At 46.2% G+C, this 26,270-nt stretch overlaps 1 protein-coding gene across 5 annotated transcripts in view; it reads right to left on the bottom strand.

Annotated features, from left to right (window-relative positions):
• The window catches only part of LOC128700667 (adhesion G protein-coupled receptor L4), a 361,845-nt gene that overhangs the window by 252,688 nt on the left and 82,887 nt on the right, over positions 1 to 26,270 (bottom strand). For all 5 annotated transcript variants that reach the window (XM_070097077.1, XM_070097076.1, XM_070097073.1 and 2 more), the window contains exon 4: positions 10,752 to 10,853. In XM_070097077.1, the coding sequence (XP_069953178.1) occupies positions 10,752 to 10,853 (102 nt within the window). The remainder of the gene's footprint in view (positions 1 to 10,751; positions 10,854 to 26,270) is intronic.

The raw sequence follows: 26,270 nt of genomic DNA on the forward strand, positions 1-26,270 counted from the left end.
TGCTATGCCTCTGGCCATGACGGCGGTGCCCGCAATAGCAGGAGATAGCTTCCTACCTATATCGGGGCCAGGAGCTATGAATCGACCCCTGCAACCACAAATAGGTGAGCGCACACACACAAACACACCATGCAGACACACATGCAGATAAACACACATGCAAACATGCATGCAAACACGCATGCAGGCAAACACACATGCAGACACACACATGCAGACAAACACATGCAAATACACACACATGCAGACACACACACACATGCAGACACACATGCAAACACATGCAAACACACATGCAGACAAACACGCATGCAGACAAACACACATGCAGATACACACACATGCAGACAAACACAGGCAGACAAACACGCATGCAAACACACACACACATGCAGACAAACACACATGCAGGCACACACACATGCAGACACATACACATGCAGACACACATGCATCCAGACACACACATGCAGACAAACACACCATGCAGACACACATGCAGATAAACACACCATGCAAACACACATGCAGACAAACACGCATGCAGACAAACACACATGCAGATACACACACATGCAGACAAACACGCATGCAAACACACACATGCAGACAAACACACATGCAGGCACACACACATGCAGACACATACACATGCAGACACATACACATGCAGACACACACACATGCAAACACACATGCAGACACACACACATGCAAACACACACACACATGCAGACACACACATGCAGACACATACACATGCAGACACATACACATGCAGACACACACACATTCAAACACACATGCAGACACATACACATGCAGACACACACACATGCAGACAAACACACATGCAGACAAACACACATGCAGACAAACACACATGCAGACACACATGCAGACACATACACATGCAGACACACATGCAGACATACACATGCAGACACACACACATGCAGACAAACACACATGCAGACACACATGCAGACAAACACACATGCAGACACACACACATGCAGACACACACACATGCAGACACATACACATGCAGACACACATGCAGACATACACATGCAGACACACACACATGCAGACAAACACACATGCAGACACACATGCAGACAAACACACATGCAGACACACATGCAGACACATACACATGCAGACACACATGCAGACATACACATGCAGACACACACACATGCAGACACACACACATGCAGACACACACACATGCAGACACACACACATGCAGACACACACACATGCAGACACACACACATGCAGACACACACACATGCAGACACACATGCAGACACACATGCAGACACACACACATGCAGACACACACACATGCAGACACACACACATGCAGACACACACACATGCAGACACACATGCAGACACACATGCAGACACACACACATGCAGACACACACACATGCAGACACATATACATGCAGACACACACATATGCAGACACACACACATGCAGACACACATGCAGACACATATACATGCAGACACACACACACATGCAGACACACACACATGCAGACACACACACATGCAGACACACACACATGCAGACACACACACATGCAGACACACACACATGCAGACACACACACATGCAGACACACACACATGCAGACACACATGCAGACACACACACATGCAGACACACACACATGCAGACACACATGCAGACACACACACATGCAGACACACACACATGCAGACACACACACATGCAGACACACACACATGCAGACACACACACATGCAGACACACACACATGCAGACACACACACATGCAGACACACACGCAGACTTGATCTGTAATGATAAACTTTGATATTCGAGTATCTGGGCATAAATTTTAGTGAAGATGACACCACGACCGCGGGTTGCACGCAGCCGCGACCGCGGGTTGTACCGCAGCCGCGACCGCGGGTTGTACCGCAGCCACGACCGCGGGCCGTGCTGCAGCCACGACCGCGGGTTGTACCGCAGCCGCGACCGCGGGTTGTACCGCAGCCGCGACCGCGGGTTGTACCGCAGCCACGACCGCGGGTTGTACCGCAGCCGCGACCGCGGGTTGCACCGCAGCCGCGACCGCGGGTTGTACCGCAGCCACGACCGCGGGTTGCACGCAGCCGCGACCGCGGGTTGTACCGCAGCCGCGACCGCGGGTTGTACCGCAGCCGCGACCGCGGGTTGTACCGCAGCCGCGACCGCGGGTTGCACCGCAGCCGCGACCGCGGGTTGTACCGCAGCCACGACCGCGGGTTGCACGCAGCCGCGACCGCGGGTTGTACCGCAGCCGCGACCGCGGGTTGTACCGCAGCCACGACCGCGGGTTGTACCGCAACCACGACCGCGGGTTGTACCGCAGCCACGACCGCGGGTTGCACGCAGCCGCGACCGCGGGTTGCACGCAGCCGCGACCGCGGGTTGTACCGCAGCCGCGACCGCGGGTTGTACCGCAGCCACGACCGCGGGTTGTACCGCAGCCACGACCGCGGGTTGCACGCAGCCGCGACCGCGGGTTGTACCGCAGCCACGACCGCGGGTTGTACTGCAGCCACGACCGCGGGTTGTACCGCAGCCACGACCGCGGGTTGTACCGCAGCCACGACCGCGGGTTGTACCGCAGCCACGACCGCAGGTTGTACCGCAGCCACGACCGCGGGTTGTACCGCAGCCACGACCGCGGGTTGTACCGCAGCCACGACCGCGGGTTGTACCGCAGCCACGACCGCAGGTTGTACCGCAGCCACGACCGCGGGTTGTACCGCAGCCACGACCGCGGGTTGTACCGCAGCCACGACCGCGGGTTGCACGCAGCCGCGACCGCGGGTTGTACCGCAGCCACGACCGCGGGTTGTACCGCAGCCACGACCGCGGGTTGTACCGCAGCCGCGACCGCGGGTTGTACCGCAGCCGCGACCGCAGGTTGTACCGCAGCCACGACCGCGGGTTGTACCGCAGCCACGACCGCGGGTTGCACGCAGCCGCGACCGCGGGTTGTACCGCAGCCACGACCGCGGGTTGTACCGCAGCCACGACCGCGGGTTGTACCGCAGCCACGACCGCAGGTTGTACCGCAGCCACGACCGCGGGTTGTACCGCAGCCACGACCGCGGGTTGTACCGCAGCCACGACCGCGGGTTGCACGCAGCCGCGACCGCGGGTTGTACCGCAGCCACGACCGCGGGTTGTACCGCAGCCACGACCGCGGGTTGTACCGCAGCCGCGACCGCGGGTTGCACGCAGCCGCGACCGCGGGTTGTACCGCAGCCACGACCGCGGGTTGTACCGCAGCCACGACCGCAGGTTGTACCGCAGCCACGACCGCGGGTTGTACCGCAGCCACGACCGCGGGTTGTACCGCAGCCACGACCGCGGGTTGCACGCAGCCGCGACCGCGGGTTGTACCGCAGCCACGACCGCGGGTTGTACCGCAGCAACGACCGCGGGTTGTACCGCAGCCACGACCGCGGGTTGCACGCAGCCGCGACCGCGGGTTGTACCGCAGCCACGACCGCGGGTTGTACCGCAGCCACGACCGCGGGTTGTACCGCAGCCACGACCGCAGGTTGTACCGCAGCCACGACCGCGGGTTGTACCGCAGCCACGACCGCGGGTTGTACCGCAGCCACGACCGCGGGTTGCACGCAGCCGCGACCGCGGGTTGTACCGCAGCCACGACCGCGGGTTGTACCGCAGCCACGACCGCGGGTTGTACCGCAGCCGCGACCGCGGGTTGTACCGCAGCCACGACCGCGGGTTGTACCGCAGCCACGACCGCGGGTTGCACGCAGCCGCGACCGCGGGTTGCACGCAGCCGCGACCGCGGGTTGTACCGCAGCCGCGACCGCGGGTTGTACCGCAGCCACGACCGCGGGTTGTACTGCAGCCACGACCGCGGGTTGCACGCAGCCGCGACCGCGGGTTGTACCGCAGCCACGACCGCGGGTTGTACTGCAGCCACGACCGCGGGTTGTACCGCAGCCACGACCGCGGGTTGTACCGCAGCCACGACCGCGGGTTGTACCGCAGCCACGACCGCAGGTTGTACCGCAGCCACGACCGCGGGTTGTACCGCAGCCACGACCGCGGGTTGTACCGCAGCCACGACCGCGGGTTGCACGCAGCCGCGACCGCGGGTTGTACCGCAGCCACGACCGCGGGTTGTACCGCAGCCACGACCGCGGGTTGTACCGCAGCCGCGACCGCGGGTTGTACCGCAGTCGCGACCGCAGGTTGTACCGCAGCCACGACCGCGGGTTGTACCGCAGCCACGACCGCGGGTTGCACGCAGCCGCGACCGCGGGTTGTACCGCAGCCACGACCGCGGGTTGTACCGCAGCCACGACCGCGGGTTGTACCGCAGCCTCGACCGCGGGTTGTACCGCAGCCACGACCGCGGGTTGTACCGCAGCCGCGACCGCGGGTTGTACCGCAGCCTCGACCGCGGGTTGTACCGCAGCCACGACCGCGGGTTGTACCGCAGCCACGACCGCGGGTTGTACCGCAGCCGCGACCGCGGGTTGTACCGCAGTCGCGACCGCAGGTTGTACCGCAGCCACGACCGCGGGTTGTACCGCAGCCACGACCGCGGGTTGCACGCAGCCGCGACCGCGGGTTGTACCGCAGCCACGACCGCGGGTTGTACCGCAGCCACGACCGCGGGTTGTACCGCAGCCTCGACCGCGGGTTGTACCGCAGCCACGACCGCGGGTTGTACCGCAGCCGCGACCGCGGGTTGTACCGCAGCCTCGACCGCGGGTTGTACCGCAGCCACGACCCCGGGTTGTAGTTGTACCGCAGCCATGACGTCCATTTGTACGGTACTTAATGTGTTCATTGGGATCAGTTTGTCTTGGGTTTCTCTCTGTGCTTTACATTTAGCTGGCTGTGAAACATCACTTTATACGTAGCCTAACTATGTGAGTTAGGTAACAGGCGATATGCTTACGAAAGGTATGTTGGTAGGCCGATATAATTGTAGTAGAGACAAGTCTGACTTACGTAGTGAGGGGGGTTGCACAGGTGTTTAAAAATCTACAAGTGTTATAGTTTATAACATAACAGCTGGGATGAAAATCAGTCAAACATATACAATGACACGGTCACAGACACAACAACTGACTTGTTGACAACAGCAAAGAGACTGAATAATCCCTGGCTAACACCAAGCATCCTCAAATCCATTAACATAAAGCACAAATATGAAAAACAGTATAGAATTGGGTCAAATAACTAGAGAACAGTCTAAACGTTACTCGTCAGCACTTACCAGCTTGATAAGAAGGTCTAAAAGATTGTATTATGAAAATAGATTACATAACATCAAAGGTGATATGAAAAAAAAAACCTGGAAAACTCTATCTGAAATTCTTGGAACTAAAAAGTTATCCAAAAACAAAACAATCAAACTAACAAAATCAGATGGACCCCTAGTCACTCCAACCGAAACAGCAAACAGACTTAATGTTTTCTTCTCCACCATAAGAAGAAATCTAGCAAACAAAATACCAAGCACAAACACCCGTCCATCAGACTACCTCCTACGTACCTACCCAAATACGCTATTCCTAGCTCCAACCAACCCCACAGAAGTTACGCTCATCATAAACACTCTTAAAAACAAGGCAGGAGACATAAACAACTAGCCAGCTTTTATGTACAAAAAAGCTTCTCAAGTATTGTCACCAATTATTGCAACGCTCGTTAACAAATCCATTGAATCATCTACCTTCCCAACAATCCTCAAAATAGCGAGGGTCACTCCGATCCATAAAGGAGGTGACCAAGCTGACTTGAATAACTATAGACCAATATCTAACTTACCACTGCTCTCTAAAATCTTTGAAAAATTAATTCATAGACGGATCTATTCCTACCTCGTCTCACACAACATATTAAACACTTGTCAGTTTGGATTCAGGAATAATAAAGGCACAAATGATGCTATCATACACATGCTAGAACTAATATATACCGCACTTGGAAAGAAAGAAGTCCCGCTGGGCATTTTCATTAATTTACGCAAAGCTTTCGATACAGTCGACCATGAACTGCTGTACTCCAAATTAACGCGCTATGGTATCAGAGGCCACTCCCCCAACTACCTAAAATCATACCTTAGTAACAGAACTCAATATATGTATGCAAATGATGCAAACTCTTCCACCCAACCAATCACAGTAGGAGTCCCACAAGGAAGCGTCCTTGGACCACTCCTCTTTCTCATCTACATCAATGATCTATCGAATGCATCACAGCTACTCAAACCCATATTATTTGCAGATGACACTACATATGTCTTTTCCCACCCAAACACAGTCATACTAGCAAACACAGTCAATGCCGAATTACAGAAAATATCTGCCTGGATGATGACTAATAAACTTACCCTGAACACTGATAAAACCTATTTCATTCAGTTTGGAAACAAAACTGCAAATGATCCATTTAACATAACGCTAAATGGATCATCAGTCACAAGACTTACAGAGGGAAAATTCCTAGGTATCCACCTTGACAGTAGCCTTAAGTTCCGGGCACACATACAACAAACCACCAAGGCATACTATCAAAGATAAGGTACTACGTTCCAAAATCAGCTCTCCTGGCACTGTTCCAGTCACTCATATACTCTTATCTTACATATGGAATTTGTGCATGGGGATCAACATCCAATCACCTAAAACCCCTAATAACCCAGCAAAAGGCAGCAGTAAGAATGATAACAAATTCCCACTCCCGCCAGCATACTCCACCAATTTTCAAAAGTCTGAATCTGCTCACCATTAAGAACATCCATACTTATTCATGTGCCTACTACATACACAGAACAATACGCACAAATATAAACCCTCCACTCAAACTTCTCCTCACCAACCTAAACAGGACACAAGACCATAACACAAGACACAGATCTCTTTTTGATATACCTCGTGTCCATATCACACTGTGTAAAAACTTTATGCACAGAAAGGGCCCCAAAATATGGAATTCATTACCAGAAGTAACCCGGTCTGAAAATCAATTTAGGACTCTTCTCAAAAGCCACTTAATCACCCTAGACTAAACGCTAATACTCAGTACACACATACTCACTTATGTACTCCCACATCATAACTTCAACAATCACTTTGAACCTTTTATCCATTGTTGACAGGAATATAATTGAATCATTGTTTTCACAAAAAGCATTTTCGAATATATGAATATATCTTTTGTCGTATACAAATTTTTATTCATTTATAATTAATAATCTACTGTACAACTATGAAATAATTACTATCCTACTGTACAACTATGATATAATCGTTAGTGTTAAGTAGACAGTAAGCCAATAATGTTAAGCTGACCCATAATGCCTAGGCGTAATAGAGGCTCTCTTTACATTACAACCCACTATTGTAAATACAAAATCTCAATGTACTGTTTACAAAGACATAAAATAAATAAATAAATTTGTAGCAAACTCGCCTGGCTACCCCTTCCCTTTCCACCCCCTTCCTCTCTCTCTCTCTCTCTCTCTCTCTCTCTCTCTTATTCACTCACACACTTACACTCACACACTATGAAAGGCACATAAAAGGTCTATTACTGCTGAGCTAAACGTGTATCACCTGGAAGACGATCTCAAAAAGATTAAGTCAAATCTCGAGGAGATGAAGAAAGGAAGTATGAGGTGGAGGTAATACAAAGTTCTCCAAGTGTAGAGCCAGAAGCGAGGGCAGACACGGCAAGCAAGAATATTATGGAAATGCTCTCAGGAAACCGGGAGGTGAGGGAGATATGGCGCACAGCGAAGCACAGGATAACAAAAGAGAATGAAGTCTTGAAGAAAAGGAAATGAGAGGAGGAAGGAGGAGAGTAAGTGGTCACTGATTATCCATTGTCTTCGACAGGCTGAAGGGATGATTGATGAAATATTAGGATCGGGTAAATACGAGGTTCAAAACATCATTGAACATACGGGTGCTGAGGGCCAGGCGGCATATTTCCAGGGTATATGGAAGTACACAAGGAACAAAATATGGCTTATTAAACTGATCATTGCATCAGGAATGGAACGAGAAGGGACCTAGAGACAGAAAATATTGAAGGTGACCGACAGATATCATGAGTTTCTTGACAGGACAGATCGTTACAGGAGAGGGAACTACTGAAGGAGAGAGTAAGGAAGTCACAGATAAGTAGAAGTACCAGTGAACACAGTGACAGGTGCAGACGTTCTGCCTCAGGGGACACCGTGCTCAGCCTCACCGTGTGGAAGCTCTGCCTCAGGGGAACACCATGATCAGCCTTGCTGTGTGGAAGCTCTACCTCAGGGGAACACCATGCTCAGCCTCACCGTGTGGAAGCTCTGCCTTAGGGGACCACCATGCTCAGCCTCATCGTGTAGAAGCTCTATCTGCAGGGGTCACACCAAGTTCTGACACAAATAGTCTTTCAAACCCCAACTTCCCCATCTCATTCAAACACAATAACTCAGAATAAATCGACTCTTACTCCTATCCTCACCCACCTACACCCGCACTCGTAATTCTAACCAGTGCAGTCTGGATCCTTTCTGACAGTCCCACCCCCTACAACAGTCTCCAACCTAGTCCCCATCCACCCTTCACCCACACCCACAGTCCCACCCTCATCCATTGTAATACCCACTCATGCAATCAGCTTTTATCCTCCCATCCTCCACCCTCCTCTATACTCACTCCTTCCTTGATACATGAGAAAGAACCAGGAGAATAGAAACCCGAAAATATGAACACAGTAACTGAAAGAAAATTGAAAATGTGGTATACTATGAAAAAAGCGAATAGCAAATCATCCTCAGATATTGTAGCAAAGACTAGCAGACTCTAAGCTTACAGTGATTACAGATGCGGTTTTACCAGAAGGATATCAACTACTGTGAAAGGACAGAGAATACAGAACAGGTGGAGGAGTATTGTTGATGATCAGGAACCAGTGGTTTTTTGAGGAAACGAACGGAATGAATTGGGAGGGTGAAATGACTACATAATAGGGACTACAAAACACTCCAACAGTAGGAGGCACCAACAGGGTAATGGTGATCACGATAGCGGAGGTAGTTAGAAGGGCCCACATGGGCAATGCAAACACACTTATGTTGCATAAGTGTCTAAATCTTCACTGCAAAACTACTGATCATGAGAAACTTCAACCATAAGGAAATGGACTGGGAAAATCTAGAGCCACATGAGGGACTAGAAATAGGGAGGACTAAGCTGTTGGCGGTAGTGATAAAAAAACACTGTGTATCAACATGTTAGGGACAGAGAGATACGAGGCGACGAACCACCACGGCTGGATCTTGTATTCACCCCTAAATGATTCTAAGGTAGGTCAACACTGAATATGAGAGGCCACTTGGTATTAGCGACTACGATGAACGACCACGTTGAGACTTGATTATCTTATGGAAGTGAACGTGGTGAGGAATATAGGATATGAAGGAATGGACAAATCTAACTTCAGAGGGAAGACTATGATGGTATGAGGCAACGACTGAGCAGAGTGCCATGGGAAAGGGAGCCACAAGGGAAGGCAGCAAATTCAATGATGAATACGTAGCTGGAAAGCATCGAGAGGAGGAGAAATTCGTAAACAGAAAAAAGAAGCAAAAGCAAGAACAGAATGAGTTCATTGTTCACTCAGAGGTACAGGGAGGCAAAATCTACAAGTGGAAGGTCATGGACGACATAATGAATACCAGAGATACTGAAACAAGGAGAAAAAACAGAAATGAAAATGAATGGGTAAGAAGAAATGTTGGGCAGCAATTTGAGAATAACACAGCATTAAAAGTCAAAGCTGAGTCAAAGCCGATGCACAGCTACATCATGAGGTAAAAACACCTAGTTCTGCTGGGTGCGTGATTCTTGTAGGATTGCATGGTCCCGTGGGTTAGAGCGTCATGTGTGATTTTTTGCTCACAATGAAGCGGGCTAAAACGACATAGGTTCGAATCCTCGGCTAATCGCAGTGTTGTTATTGTTTAGTACCACTCATTCATGGTTACAATAATTATATATATATATATATATATATATATATATATATATATATATATATATATATATATATATATATATATATATATATATGTGTGTGTGTGTGTGTGTGTGTGTGTGTGTGTGTGTGTGTGTGTGTGTGTGTGTGTGTGTGTGTGTGTGTGTGTGTGTGTTTTGTGCCGAATAGGTAAAACTGGTCAGTTAGCAAGAACTCCTTTAAAATTTAGTCGTTTCTAAAATTTTCTCTTATACGTTTAAAGGTATATTTTTCTTCATTTATGTTAGTGTAAAAATTAATAATATTGTACCAAAAGAACCTTATAAATCTTACCTAACCTTATTATAACAAACGCAATTTAATTTAACTTAATCCAACTAAATATATTTTAGATAAGTTTACAATAATTTAATAATAAACAAACAATGAAATATATTTTTTCCGTTAGATTGAGAATATTTTTTGCGAAATTAATGCATACACAAATTCTCGCTTGTCTTATTCGGACACAATTGCATTGCTATTTAAGCCAAAATTGCAAGTTTTACCTATTCAGCACGACATTACATTATACATGTCTGAAAAAACTCTAAAAGACATCTTGTAATTTTTCAAACCAATTTTAAATGTAATGCAAAGTAAGTTCTTTAACGATACATCCTCTACAGAAAACAATTCATTGTCATACCTGTGGCGTCCAAGACAGTGAGGTCAGGACAGTGTCTCAGGAGCGTCTCCACCAGTGTCAGGTTCCTGCTCAGTACAGCTTCAATTAGGGGCGGCACGTTTCCTGTAATAGTAATATCTTATTTTCCTTACTGTGGGAATTGAGTTTCCAAAATAGTTTGATAATTAAATTTATATTTGCAGCAATATATTGTGAGGGGGTAAACATCACTGTGGATTGTTGAGAGCACACGAGTATGATGGTCTCTGTTTCGCCCATGACGGGGCTTTATCACAAGAGAATATATGGAAAATCAATGCATACGAGTAACAACCTGGTTGATCAGACCCTGATCCACCATGAAGCCTGGTCTCAGCCCGAGCTGCGGGGGCGTTGACCCCCGAAACCCTCTCCAGGTAAACTCCAGGTAAACAAACATGGATAACGCGCAAGTGAGTCAGTAGTAAATAGACTTGTGTCACATTGAATTTATCTATTTCCGGTAGCGAGTTGACCTATATTAGTAATAAAATGACCTGTGTTGGTAATGAGTTGACCTGTGTTGGTAATGAGTTGACCTGTGTTGGTAATGAGTTGACCTGTGTTGGTAATGAGTTGACCTGTGTTGGTAATGAGTTGACCTGTGTTAGTAATGAGTTGACCTGTGTTAGTAATGAGTTGACCTGTGTTAGTAATGAGTTGACCTGTGTTAGTAATGAGTTGACCTGTGTTGGTAATGAGTTGACCTGTGTTGGTAATGAGTTGACCTGTGTTAGTGAGTTGCCTTGTGTTAGCAGTGAGTTGACCTGTGTTGGTAATGAGTTGACCTGTGTTAGTAATGAGTTGACTTGTGTTGGTAATGAGTTGACCTGTGTTTGTAATGAGTTGACCTGTGTTAGTAATGAGTCGACCTGTGTTAGTAATGAGTTGATCTTTCTTAGTAATGAGTTGACCTGTCTTAGTAATGAGTTGACCTGTCGTAGTAATGAGTTGACCTGCGTTAGTAGTGAGTTGACCTGTTTTAGCAATGAGTTGATCAGTCTTAGGAAGACGTTCTCAGGGAATTTTCACGGTAAACGCTATTGAAATGTAAGGAGCTAGCAGCTAAAAATCTAAATGTAATGAAATTAGTCAACTAGTATGGTCAGGTGAAGGCACAGCTGTAGGAACCTAGGAAGTAGATACAGTTACTGCAGTTGCAGCAAACTGGTGAGCAGGAAAGTACTATGAAACAGTTACTGCAGTTACAGCAAACTGGTGAGCAGGAAAGTATTACGACTGAAACAGTTACTGCAGTTACAGCAAACTGGTGAGCAGGAAAGTATTACGACTGAAACAGTTACTGCAGTTACAGCAAACTGGTGAGCAGGAAAGTATTATGACTGAAACAGTTACTGCAGTTACAGCAAACTGGTGAGCAGGAAAATATTATGACTGAAAATGTGAAAAAAATGTGATCTGCACATCAAAAACACAAAGTTAAGTATAAGGTGTACGTCCCTGGAGATGTGATGAAGGACGTAGATAACAGATTATCAAACTGTATGACTGACACTAGCAACAATTCTACTAGGCAAGAAAAGAAATACAAGAATAGTGAAGAAATACTTTCTTAGCCCATATTACGTAAATAATCATAAAGTCAGAAACAAGAAAAATGAGTTAAAATTAATTGGATGTGTAGGAAGCTTGGATGTTACTGCATTAACCAAGACATTAACCAAGACATTAACCAAGATATTAACCAAGACATTAACCAAGACATTAACCAAGACATTAACCAAGACATATAAATGCTGAAATATAATAAGAATGTGAAAGGGTCAAAATTTGTGGTTTATGGCATAGGATTCATCAAGTCATCTTTATATTCATCAATTCGGTTTAAGTTGTAATTCCATTAAGCAAAGATTCAGTACTGGACATGGTTCGTCAACTTCATTCGTCTCTCGACCTCCGGGGAGAGAGGACGCACGCCTAGTAGCTACACCTGCCCTCTGGTGGTGACCTTTAGCAACTAGAAGACAAAATGGCGTACCGAGTGGGACAGCGGATTAACACTGTTTGTATACAGCTGGTACGTGGCACGCTTACTGGAGCAACGATGCATACATTGCTACCTGCTATCATCAGGGACGCCTATGGTGTCCCCAACGAGGAAGTATATGGTGTTGCCTTAAATGGGATGACCAGAGTATTCCTGAAACTGAATCGTACCGGCGTCTACGACAGACTTGTTGAAGAGTACCAGGAGAGGAAGGTGACGGTGAACTCGGCAGTGGACGTTGTTATGCATGACGTATCCAGGTACTATACGTGGGTGAAGGTGAGGAATGTCCCTTTCGAGGCGACGGCGTATAGTATACAGGAGGTTTTCAACAACTACGGTAAAGTTCATTCGGCAACGATGGGAGTATGGACAGAAGGGCCATATAAGGGACGACCTGAGGGCTCTTATACCCTCAAAATGACGTTGGCTAGGCCTATACCGTCCTACGTCATGCTGGTGGAGTCCAGGACGCAGGTCTTTGTACACTATGCCGGCCAGAGAAAGACCTGTCGACTATGTAGCTCATATGACCATATGGCAGCACAGTGTCCTAAGAGGCAGCCTACCAGGGCTCCTGGTACGGTGGCAGTGGAGCAGAGACCATGTGAGTTGATGCCTGAGTTGGGAGAGGAGGAAGCAGTGACGAGTGGTCGATGGAGTGAAGAGGTAGAACGGGAAGTATCGACGGTCGGTACCTGTGTTACCCTCCCGGAGGTGACAGGGGAGGGGCCCCCATCGCCTGAGGGACGGGTGGACGTGGAAGAGTCTACCCAGGAGAAGTTGCTGGAAGCGGTGCTGCAAGAGTTCTTCGAAGAGACGGTGGCCGGGGAGGATGGTCCTGAGAAGTCAAGTGAGATACAGCTGATGGTTGAGCAGCAGGAACAGGTGAAGGGTTCGAGGAATGACAGAGAGGACATGGAAGTGGTGGTGGAAGTCCATCAGGAGGACGTGCAGGAGGTAGATTTGTGTGTGAAAAAGGAAAAAGGACTGCGGGTGCTTTTGACCTCGATGAGGTTTTAACACCTGGGCAGAGACCCGGGAAGAAGTCATGGGTAGTTGTAGGGGAAAAGGCAAGCAGGGGAGGGGGTGTACCGGGGAAGATCAGTGGGGGGGGCAAGGAGGGGCTGGAGGACAGGTTAGAAAAAAGGATAAAAATGGTACAGGTACTGAGAAAGGTGAAGTGAGTAAGATACAGCGGCATAGGGGTAAGCCCCCTCTTCTAGCAAATTCAAGTGTGTCACAATAAATGTCAATGGGCTTAAATCTGAGGTAAAAAGGGTTTGGTTAGAGTGGTTTTTACGAAGGTTTGATGTGGATGTATGTTTTTTGCAGGAGCATAACCATAGGTTAGGGAGTGAATTGAGTTTGAGGGGTTATAAAATGTTTGTCAGTAATGCTTTGCAATTAAAAGGAGGGGTAGCAGTAGTTGTCAAGGAGACCAGCCCATTGCGTGTCATGGGTTGGGAGGAGGGGGGAGGGGGGAGGGTTGTAAGGGTAGATGGGCACTGGGGGGTGAGGAGAGTATGTTTCATTGGTGTATATATGCCGGCATGTAACAATGTTAGAGTCAAAGTTGATTTTGTTCGTGATGTTTTGATGTATTATTTGCGGGGTTTACCTTCCATAACTGTACTTGGAGGTGATTGGAACTGTGTGATTAGGTATGGTGATGTGACGCCGAGGGGGGCAGGATGTGTTTTGGGTGCGCTAAGGGATGTGTTAAGGGATGTAGGAGTTGTAGATGTGGTGGGTAGGGGGGAGTATGGGGTGGAGCACACGTTCATTCGTGGGAATTATGGGGCGAGGTTAGATAGGATATATGTGATGCAGGGGATTGGTGTGGAGAGAGTGAGGGCTTTTGATGTCGGTTTTTCGGATCACAGGGCGGTGATAGCTGATCTGCGGGTGGATGGTATAGTACGCATATATGCTGGGTATTGGAAATTGAATGTGAGGCTTCTGCAGGAGGGGGATGAAGGCTCATCCTTTGAGGAATGGTGGAGACATTGCTGGGAGGGTAGGGATGGTGGGATGGATTTGCTTGACTGGTGGGAGATGCGGGCAAAGACAGCAATAGCAGAGTTTTTTAGGATACGTGGAAAGGAACAGGCAAGGTGGAGATATGGTTTGCAAAACTACCTGGAGGGACAGCTGAATGCTGTTTACGACGGGGGGGGGGGGGGGGGGAAGGGAAGATGTGCGAGGTGAGGTGGATGGCTTATGGAGTAGGATTGAAGGATTACATAATGAAAGGTTTAACGCGATTAGAGTTAGGGCAGGATTAGAGGAGGTGTTAAAGGGTGATCGACCATCAGGTTATGTCCTGAGAAAATTTAGGGAACGGCAGATGGTGACTACCATAGCGCATCTAGTGGTCGCTGATGGGGGGGGGGGTTATGTGGTGGGTCAAGGTCTTACCGATACAGATGATATTAGTGGTTATGCTGATTATTGGTTTAGGGAGAAATGGAGGAGGAACAAGGAAGTTGTCAGTGAGGAGGTATTTGGGGTTATGCAGAATACTATTGTATTGGGACAAGAGGAACGGGAAATGCTGGAGGGTAGTATTAGTGAGGAGGAGGTGGGGGAGGCGGTTTACGGGATGAGTCAGGGTAAGACGCCGGGCATTGATGGAATACCGAATGATTTTTATAGAGTTTATTGGGAATGCATTAGGTATGGGTTAGTGGAAGTCTTGAATCATATGTGGAGCAGTGGGAGGATGGGGAAGACCCAGAAAACAGGGATCGTTGTGTTGGTGCCGAAGAAGAAGGATGGGAAAGTATTGAGTGATTATAGAGCAATATCCTTAATGTGTGCAGATTATAAAATTTATGCTAAAATTCTGGGCAATAGACTGAAGAAGGTTCTAGGATCAGTGGTACATGGGGGACAGTTTGGCATCCCGGGAAGAAGTATGAGGGACGGGCATAGTCACATAAGGGATTTTATTGAGGACTGCACCGGAGGGGGAATACTTGGTTTAGATTGGGCTAATGCGTATGATTGTGTGAATAGGGATTTCTTAAAAGTTTGTTTGGAACAGTTGGGTTTGGGGGAGAATGTGGTGAGATGGGTGCAAACCTTGTATGAGGGAGCAGTTATTAGGGTACAGGTTAATGGTAAGTTGGGGGACCCAGTACTGATGGAGAGAGGTTTGAGGCAGGGCTGTCCACTCTCTCAGTTATTGTTTGCCTGCGTACAGAATCCATTTTATGGGCTGGTGGATGAGGTGATGAATGAACACGGGATTAGGGGGGGTGGGCGGGGGGGGATTGTGGGGTACGTAGATGATACTACTGTGCTGGTAAGGCATGAGGAAGATCTAAGGAAAGTTGGTGGAATCATTCAGATTTTTGGGGACGCTACGGGTATGAGAGTTAATTTAATGAAGTCGAGACTATTAGAGGTGGGGGAATGGGTGGGAGGGAGATTGGGGGAGAGGTTGGGATGGTCTGTAGTGGACAGAATTAAGGTTTGTGGAATATGGTACATGGCGGAAGTGCAGGAGAGTAGGAAGATAAATTCGGAATTAGTTACGAGCAGGGTTTTGGGTAGGCTAGGAGGCTTAAGGGCTAGGGACGTAACTTTACAGCAGAGAGTTTTAGTGGTCAACTCTCTGGTTTACAGTAAGGTGTGGGGAGTGGCTGAGGTGTTCCCTTTAAGAGCAAAGGATATTGCAGAAATCCAGAGGAAAGTTCTAAGGTATGTGTGGGGGTTTGGGAGGGCATGGTTGAGCAAGGACGTGGTGATGACGGAGGGGAGACGTGGGGGTCTTGGCCTGATGTCATTGGGTCATAGAGTAATGGCTTTATATATTAAACAAAGATATATCCGGACTGGGGGGAACAGAGGAGTCAGGGTAGGTAGGGTAATGGAGGATGCACGAAGATGGTGGTGTGGAAGGGATTTGAGGTATTGTGAGGACATGTTGAGGGTTTTATTACATGTAAAACAGGTGTCCACTTTAAAGGTCAAACGAATGGTGGGTGCTGTGGTGGGCAAGGGTGTCTTACAGGGGCTTGCTGTATATCCAACATATGACTGGATAAGCATATGGAGGAAGTTTGGCTTGCTTAGAATACCAGCGAGGGTACGAGAGTTAGTATATCGTTTTCTGATGGGAATATTGGCCTCTAGGGATGTGTTGTGTAAAATGGGTCTTGTGAGAGAGGACTCATGCTTGCATTGTGGGGACATCGAAACGGCTTTTCATGCGGTATATTTTTGTCCCTCTTTGGAGGGGGTGAGGTTATGGATGGTGAGCGTTATCAGACTTTTTTTTTTTTTGGGGGGGGGGGGGAATGGCCAGTCCTAAGGGCTTCAATGTTGGATGTAACTGGGGTGCCGGGTGATGTGGGTAGAGCTTTAATGTATGTTATGACGGATTATTTACATGTATCTTGGGGGATGAGGGAGGTTAGGGGAGAGTTGAGGATAAAAGCGTTAGCAGCGAGATTTTATAGAACTATGTGTAGGAATAGGCAAGTCTATGGGGGGAGGTGGGTAGTTAGCTTTTCGGAGGGTTACCGGAATCTCACTGTGGGGGGCCTCCTCCTCATGAACCCAGGGGGCGGGCAAAGGGTTGGTCTCCTACCGGGGGATGCATGAGGGTGGGTTGGTTTAGGCTTCTTTGTTGTGTGGATGGTGGGAGGGTTATGAATAGAGTGGAAGGGAGATGAATGATGAATTTGGAATCTATGGTTATGTTCATTGCATACAGGATAACCTTAAAACCATGATGACTAAACCTTAAAAAAAAAAAAAAAAAAAAAAAATATTGATAATGTGTTTAACCACATGAGTGGCTATGATGTTAACTTGTTTAATGTTTAATATTGATAATGTGTTTAATCACTTGAGAGTGGCTATGATGTTACCTTGTTTAATGTTTAATATTGATAATGTGTTTAACCACATGAGTGGCTATGATGTTAACTTGTTTAATGTTTAATATTGATAATGTGTTTAACCACATGAGTGGCTATGATGTTAACTTGTTTAATGTTTAATATTGATAATGTGTTTAACCACATGAGTGGCTATGATGTTAACTTGTTTAATGTTTAATATTGATAATGTGTTTAACCACATGAGTGGCTATGATGTTAACTTGTTTAATGTTTAATATTGATAATGTGTTTAACCACATGAGTGGCTATGATAACTTTTTTAATGTTCAATATTGTTATTGTTTACCCACATGAGAGTGGCTATAATATTAACTTGTTTAATGTTTAACATCGATAATGAGTTTAACAATGTGAGATTGGCAATGGTGTTAACTTTTTAATGTTACATATTGTTATCGTGTTTAACCACGTAAGAATGGCTAGAGTTTCAACTTGTAGAGGGGCGGCGGGGGGTTGTGGGGCGGGTGGGGGTTGTGGAAGTGTTGGATGTTAATGTTAGCATCAGTGTATTATGAAGATCTTTGTGATTATGTAACACTGTATTTCTGGGTAGATTGTAGGTTGTGTTAGGTTATCTTAAGGTAACTTTGTATGTTCACTAAGTGAACCGTGGTAGTACGAGTGTTGAATGTTCTGTCACAACATGTACCATTTCATGGTATGTTTATATTGCATCTTGTAATAGAATTTTAAATAAAATCAAGTTACAGAAACGTTGGGCTGTTATTGTATGTATAATGTTATGTTTTTTACTTGCGGGTGTTTCCTGCTCAATTTTTTCTGTGGTATGTGTTATTGCACTGTTTATTGTAGGCTTGGTTTGCCTACTGTTTAAGCTAATGTAATGTATAATTATATCTTTTGTATGCTGTATTATAATTTCTGTGTACTTTGTGCAAGGGGTTTTATTGTACAGAGCTGTGGGGGGTTTTGTGTATGCACAGGCATAAATTGTGAGGTTTTGGTTTTGTTAATGTCATTTTCTGTGCAGGAGCTATCTTGCTTTTTTCATTCTGTTAGGTGTTTACTGCTCATTGTTTAGGCGGGAAGTTTTATTGTGGTATGTGTCATTGCACTGTTTATTGTAGGCTTAGGTTTGCCTTTTGTTTAAGTTATTGTAATATATAACTTTATCTTTTGTATGCTGTATTATATTTTGTTTACTTTGCAAGGGGTCTTATTGTACAGTGTTTTGGTGGGGTTGTGTTTGCACAAGCATGAATTGTGAGGTTTTGACTTTGTTAATGTAATTTTCTGTGCAGGAGCCATCTTGCTCTTTTCAATCCGTTAGGTGATGGAATATCCTTTAGTAAAAATATGAACAAAACATTCAGGATATGTAATGGGGTTGATGGTAGGTCATTGTATTTGCAAATGGCTAATTCATGTGTTATTTTAATTATTTATATGTTGTGCTGTATTTAAATAAAATATAAAAAAAAAATAACTTACCAAACCAGTGCTTTCCTATATCCTTCCTGAATCTAAATTTTTCCAACTTGAAACCATTGCTGCGAGTCCTGTCTTGGATATTTTTAACACGCTATTTACATCCCCTTTATTTTTTCCTGTTTTCCATTTATACACCTCAATCATATCCCCCCTAATTATACGCCTTTCGAGAGAGTGCAGATTCAGGGCCCTCAGTCTATCCTCATATGGAAGATTTCTGATACATAGGATTATCTTTGTCATCCTCCTCTGTACGTTTTCCAGAGCATTTATATCCATTCTTTAATACGGTGACCAGAACTGAGCAGCATAGTCTAAATGAGGCCTAACCAAGGATATATAGAGTTGAAGAACAACCTGAGGACTTCTATTATTTATACTTCTAGATATGAAGCCAAGAATTCTGTTAGCGTTATTGCGAACACTAATGCACTGTTGTCTTGGTTTTAGATTACTGCTAACCAGAACTCCTAAATCGTTTTCGCAATCAGTAGTATTAAGATCTACATTATTTAGTTAATATGTGGCATGGTTATTTAACTGTCCAACATTTAGAACTTTGCATTTGTCAATATTAAACTGCATCTGCCACTTCTCCGACCATTGCATCAGTCTATTCAAATCATCCTGGAGTGGTTCTTATGTCCTCATTAGAATGAATTGGACGGCCTATTTTGGTGACATCAGCAAATTTACTTACTGTTGAGCTCATCCTTTTGAAATTAGTTCATGATATTCGTATTGTCTTTTCTGCATATTTCAGTAAGATCATGATATTTTTGGCACCAGCTAATGTATTTATTACTGTAGTTTAATTTGTTGAATACATCCCCATTACTGTTTTTGTTTTCTTCTCTAGAGCAATGTGTATGCAGGTCTGAACTTCAGTATGGCTGCGGTCCAAGTTTCTGGGTGCGACATCGTTATGTTCCTCATAGTTCCTCATTATTTGTGAATGTTCGGTTAACTGGTTTTTCTTATCTGGTCAGGTTCACTATTTGCCAACCTAAGGCAAATTTATCAGAGTCTTAATTGTTGTTGGTTTATGCGTGACTGTTCATCAGAGATACCTCCTGGGATTTTCTCTAATATATTTTCTTCATTCTTCCGTTTAGAAGAGAAAGTAAAATCACCAAAATAGAAGATAGTCCTTGATTTTTAATAGCGAGTCATTGAACTTTGAGAAGTCGTATCTAATACTTTGTATATAGATAGAATAACTAGTTTATTATTTTCTTTTTTTTAACTGCCAAAACTTTAATTACATCATGTATGTTGGTAAGTAACTCAGTGCCAGTGAGGGACACTCGCATGTTTACCCCATCCCCTGCATCCTCCCTTTGTGGTCTGTTGTTTCCTAAGTAGATTATGCTCAAGTAGCCATATTTCACTATGAGTCTCTGTGAGAGCTACAAACACTACATTCGACTCTGTGATTAATCCACTAAATATCAATATTTTGTTTTTGTTGCAAAAATAAAGAATGTTATATGATTTGTTTGTGTATTTCCAGTACCTCCTGACCGAGGTGGTGCAATATTTCCAGTACCTCCTGACCGAGGTGGTGCAATATTTCCAGTACCTCCTGACCGAGGTGGTGCAATATTTCCAGTACCTCCTGACCGAGGTGGTGCAATATTTCCAGTACCTCCTGACCGAGGTGGTGCAATATTTCCAGTACCTCCTGACCGAGGTGGTGCAATATTTCCAGTACCTCCTGACCGAGGTGGTGCAATATTTCCAGTACCTCCTGACCGAGGTGGTGCAATATTTCCAGTACCTCCTGACCGAGGTGGTGCAATATTTCCAGTACCTCCTGACCGAGGTGGTGCAATATTTCCAGTACCTCCTGACCGAGGTGGTGCAATATTTCCAGTACCTCCTGACCGAGGTGGTGCAATATTTCCAGTACCTCCTGACCGAGGTGGTGCAATATTTCCAGTACCTCCTGACCGAGGTGGTGCAATATTTCCAGTACCTCCTGACCGAGGTGGTGCAATATTTCCAGTACCTCCTGACCGAGGTGGTGCAATATTTCCAGTACCTCCTGACCGAGGTGGTGCAATATTTCCAGTACCTCCTGACCGAGGTGGTGCAATATTTCCAGTACCTCCTGACCGAGGTGGTGCAATATTTCCAGTACCTCCTGACCGAGGTGGTGCAATATTTCCAGTACCTCCTGACCGAGGTGGTGCAATATTTCCAGTACCTCCTGACCGAGGTGGTGCAATATTTCCAGTACCTCCTGACCGAGGTGGTGCAATATTTCCAGTACCTCCTGACCGAGGTGGTGCAATATTTCCAGTACCTCCTGACCGAGGTGGTGCAATATTTCCAGTACCTCCTGACCGAGGTGGTGCAATATTTCCAGTACCTCCTGACCGAGGTGGTGCAATATTTCCAGTACCTCCTGACCGAGGTGGTGCAATATTTCCAGTACCTCCTGACCGAGGTGGTGCAATATTTCCAGTACCTCCTGACCGAGGTGGTGCAATATTTCCAGTACCTCCTGACCGAGGTGGTGCAATATTTCCAGTACCTCCTGACCGAGGTGGTGCAATATTTCCAGTACCTCCTGACCGAGGTGGTGCAATATTTCCAGTACCTCCTGACCGAGGTGGTGCAATATTTCCAGTACCTCCTGACCGAGGTGGTGCAATATTTCCAGTACCTCCTGACCGAGGTGGTGCAATATTTCCAGTACCTCCTGACCGAGGTGGTGCAATATTTCCAGTACCTCCTGACCGAGGTGGTGCAATATTTCCAGTACCTCCTGACCGAGGTGGTGCAATATTTCCAGTACCTCCTGACCGAGGTGGTGCAATATTTCCAGTACCTCCTGACCGAGGTGGTGCAATATTTCCAGTACCTCCTGACCGAGGTGGTGCAATATTTCCAGTACCTCCTGACCGAGGTGGTGCAATATTTCCAGTACCTCCTGACCGAGGTGGTGCAATATTTCCAGTACCTCCTGACCGAGGTGGTGCAATATTTCCAGTACCTCCTGACCGAGGTGGTGCAATATTTCCAGTACCTCCTGACCGAGGTGGTGCAATATTTCCAGTACCTCCTGACCGAGGTGGTGCAATATTTCCAGTACCTCCTGACCGAGGTGGTGCAATATTTCCAGTACCTCCTGACCGAGGTGGTGCAATATTTCCAGTACCTCCTGACCGAGGTGGTGCAATATTTCCAGTACCTCCTGACCGAGGTGGTGCAATATTTCCAGTACCTCCTGACCGAGGTTGTGTAATATTTCCAGTACCTCCTGACCGAGGTGGTGCAATATTTCCAGTACCTCCTGACCGAGGTGGTGCAATATTTCCAGTACCTCCTGACCGAGGTGGTGCAATATTTCCAGTACCTCCTGACCGAGGTGGTGTAATATTTCCAGTACCTCCTGACCGAGGTGGTGCAATATTCTTGTCATCCTGGGGACTGAATGGCTGTAGCTACCAGTCTTAGTGATGACATGTGACTTGCACATTCTAATTCCTTTCAAGTGGTATGCTGAGCAGTGTGTAATAGTATCGTTTCTCATTTTTTTTTGTGTGTAACGTATTTCAGGACTATATGCTTGCTAGAGACGGATATGTAGGCCTTTATTTAAGAAGATCACGGTATTTTGGGGGAAGGGGGGGGGGTGAAATCTGTATCATTAGTTTTTTTTTTTTCAGACATTCCGTATCTGACCACCACAAAAATAAAATTTATATATTTCTATTTTCCGTTGAATGTGATTTATAGGGATTGTGTATTGCCAAGTGATTCATTTGTTACTGGATTTGTATTAAATGATTTGTTCCCATGTTCTTTGTTACTTATGATATTTATTGATTTGTACTGGCAGTCATACCAGAGTTTTGTGCTGAATTGTATGTGGCATTTTATGTACTACTCCTTTGTGCACTACTCCTTTGTGCACTACTACTTTGTGCACTACTCCTTTGTGCACTACTCCTTTGCGCACTACTCCTTTGTGCACTACTCCTTTGTGCACTACTCCTTTGTGCACTACTCCTTTGTGCACTACTCCTTTGTGCACTACTCCTTTGTGCACTACTCCTTTGTGTACTACTCCTTTGTGCACTACTACTTTGTGCACTACTACTTTGTGCACTACTACTTTGTGCACTACTACTTTGTGCACTACTACTTTGTGCACTACTACTTTGTGCACTACTCCTTTGTGCACTACTCCTTTGTGCACTACTCCTTTGTGCACTACTCCTTTGTGCACTACTCCTTTGTGCACTACTCCTTTGTGCACTACTTCTTTGTGCACTACTCCTTTGTGCACTACTACTCTGTGCACTACTACTCTGTGCACTACTCTTCTGTGCACTACTCTTCTGTGCACTACTCTTCTGTGCATTACTCTTCTGTGCACTACTCTTCTGTGCACTACCCTTCTGTGCACTACCCTTCTGTGAACTACTCTTCTGTGCACTACTTCTTTGTGCACTACTCTTCTGTGCACTACTCTTCTGTGCACTACTTCTTTGTGCACTACTCTTCTGTGCACTACTTCTTTGTGCACTACTTCTTTGTGCACTACTTCTTTGTGCACTACTTCTTTGTGCACTACTCTTCTCTGCACTACTCTTCTCTGCACTACTTCTTTGTGCACTACTTCTTTGTGCACTACTTCTTTGTGCACTACTCTTCCGTGCACTACTCTTCCGTGCACTACTCTTCCGTGCACTACTCTTCCGTGCACTACTCTTCCGTGCACTACTCTTCCGTGCACTACTCTTCCGTGCACTACTCTTCCGTGCACTACTCTTCCGTGCACTACTCTTCCGTGCACTACTCTTCTGTGCACTACTCTTCTGTGCACTACTCTTCTGTGCACTACTCTTCTGTGCACTACTCTTCTGTGCACTACTCTTCTGTGCACTACTCGTGATAATTTCCTGTGTCAGGGAAGTTATAATAGGCTTTATAATAGGAGTAATAAGAAATTTATTTAATTTAACGAAGAGATGTCGACCAGTATTTTTATGATCCTTAGAACACATTTCTCTATCAAGCATCCAGGAAATTAAATGTTTTTTTTTTGGTAGGCTAAGTTTAGTGTTTTCCTGGGAAAATCCATTACATTTAGTGACCCAGTCTGATATATTTGATAAGTTATACATGTACGATGCACCGACCTGTGGTAACAATGGGAAGTTCTTGTCCATGGTCGCAATATTTCTTTATTTATAGTAATTCCTTGTGTAGTTGGTAGTTTCTGGTGTTTAGCCGGGTGCGAGGCTTGTGTGTGTGTGTGTGTGTGTGTGTACTCACCTATTTGTACTCACCTATTTGTGGTTGCAGGGGTCGAGTCCTAGCTCCTGGCCCCGCCTCTTCACCGGTTGCTACTGGGCCCTCCCTCTCCCCGCTCCATGAGCTTTATCAAACCTCGTCTTAAAACTGTGTATGGTTCCTGCCTCCACTACGTCATTTTCTAGGCTATTCCACTGCCTTACAACTCTATGACTGAAGAAATACTTCCTACTATCTCTCTGACTCATTTGTGTCTTCAACTTCCAATTGTGGCCTCTTGTTTCTGTGTCCCCTCCCTGGAACATCCTGTCTTTGTCCACCTTGTCTATTCCACGCAGTATTTTATATGTCGTTATCATGTCTCCCCTGACCCTCCTGTCCTCCAGTGTCGTCAGGCCGATTTCCCTTAATCTTTCTTCATAGGACATTCCCCTTAGCTCTGGAACTAACCTTGTCGCAAACCTTTGTACTTTCTCTAGTTTCTTGACGTGCTTTATCAAGTGCGGGTTCCAAACAGGTGCTGCATACTCCAGTATGGGCCTGACATACACGGTGTACAGTGTCTTGAATGATTCCTTACTAAGGTATCGGAATGCTGTTCTCAGGTTTGCCAGGCGCCCATATGCTGCAGCAGTTATCTGATTGATGTGTGCTTCCGGAGACATGCTCGGTGTTATACTCACCCCAAGATCTTTCTCCTTGAGTGAGGTTTGCAGTCTTTGGCCACCTAGCCTATACTCTGTCTGTGGTCTTCTGTGCCCTTCCCCTATCTTCATGACTTTGCATTTGGCAGGATTAAATTCGAGAAGCCATTTGCTGGACCAGGTGTCCAGTCTGTCCAGGTCTCTTTGAAGTCCTGCCTGGTCTTCATCAGATTTAATTCTCCTCATTAAACTTCACATCATCTGCAAACAGGGACACTTCTGAATCCAACCCTTCCGTCATGTCGTTCACATATACCAAAAATAGCACTGGTCCTAGGACCGACCCCTGTGGGACCCCGCTCGTCACAGTGTGTGTGTGTGTGTGTGTGTGTGTGTGTGTGTGTGTGTGTGTGTGTGAGAGCCAGGTGCGAGGCTTGTGTGTGTATGAAAGTTAGAGCCGGGAGCGAGGGCTGTGTATGTGAAATTGAGAGACTTGTGAGGGTGTGGACAGGCAGGGGGGGGGAGAGGCAGGGGGGGTGAGGCGGGGGGGAGTCAGGGGGGGACAGGCAGGGGGAGGGACAGGCAGGGGAAGGACAGGCAGGGGGAGGGACAGGCAGGGGGGGAACCATACGAATAAATGTGCACAAAACTGATGTACTGTTGCATAATGAAGATCCTTGTAAATAATTTAGAGATTACAAGACAGTTTTTCACCAGTGACTTCATATCAATATATTTATATATTACAAGGATATATGATAATAAGAATAATGCAGCATAGCTCTCAGATTTTTGCTCGACAGATTACGCTGAACTAGAGACTATTTGACTACTGTTGAGTTGGATAACTTGACCAATAATAGTGCAATATCTTTATTTCCACAATTACAAGGTATATAGGCCTAGTTGACATCAATGACATACTACTATGTGAAAAGCCGCTTGATATGCAGAGCATTTCGGGCAAATTAAGTCAATTTTGTTCCAGGATGCGACCCACATAGTCGACTAACACCCAGGTACCCATTTTATACTGAGGAGTGAACAGGTACAATCGCTGTAAGGAAAGATACTCAAAGTTTCCACCCTTTCCTGGGAATCAAATCCGGACGTTCAACGTGTGAAATGGAAGGTGTCACCAGGCCACGAGCCTGGTTTACCACACGAGAGCAAACATACAAGGCATTTTATTATGAATACGTTCCAGTAT

The sequence above is a fragment of the Cherax quadricarinatus genome, chromosome 56 (assembly GCF_038502225.1).
Source record: "Cherax quadricarinatus isolate ZL_2023a chromosome 56, ASM3850222v1, whole genome shotgun sequence".
Classification (NCBI taxonomy): Eukaryota; Metazoa; Arthropoda; class Malacostraca; order Decapoda; family Parastacidae; genus Cherax; species Cherax quadricarinatus.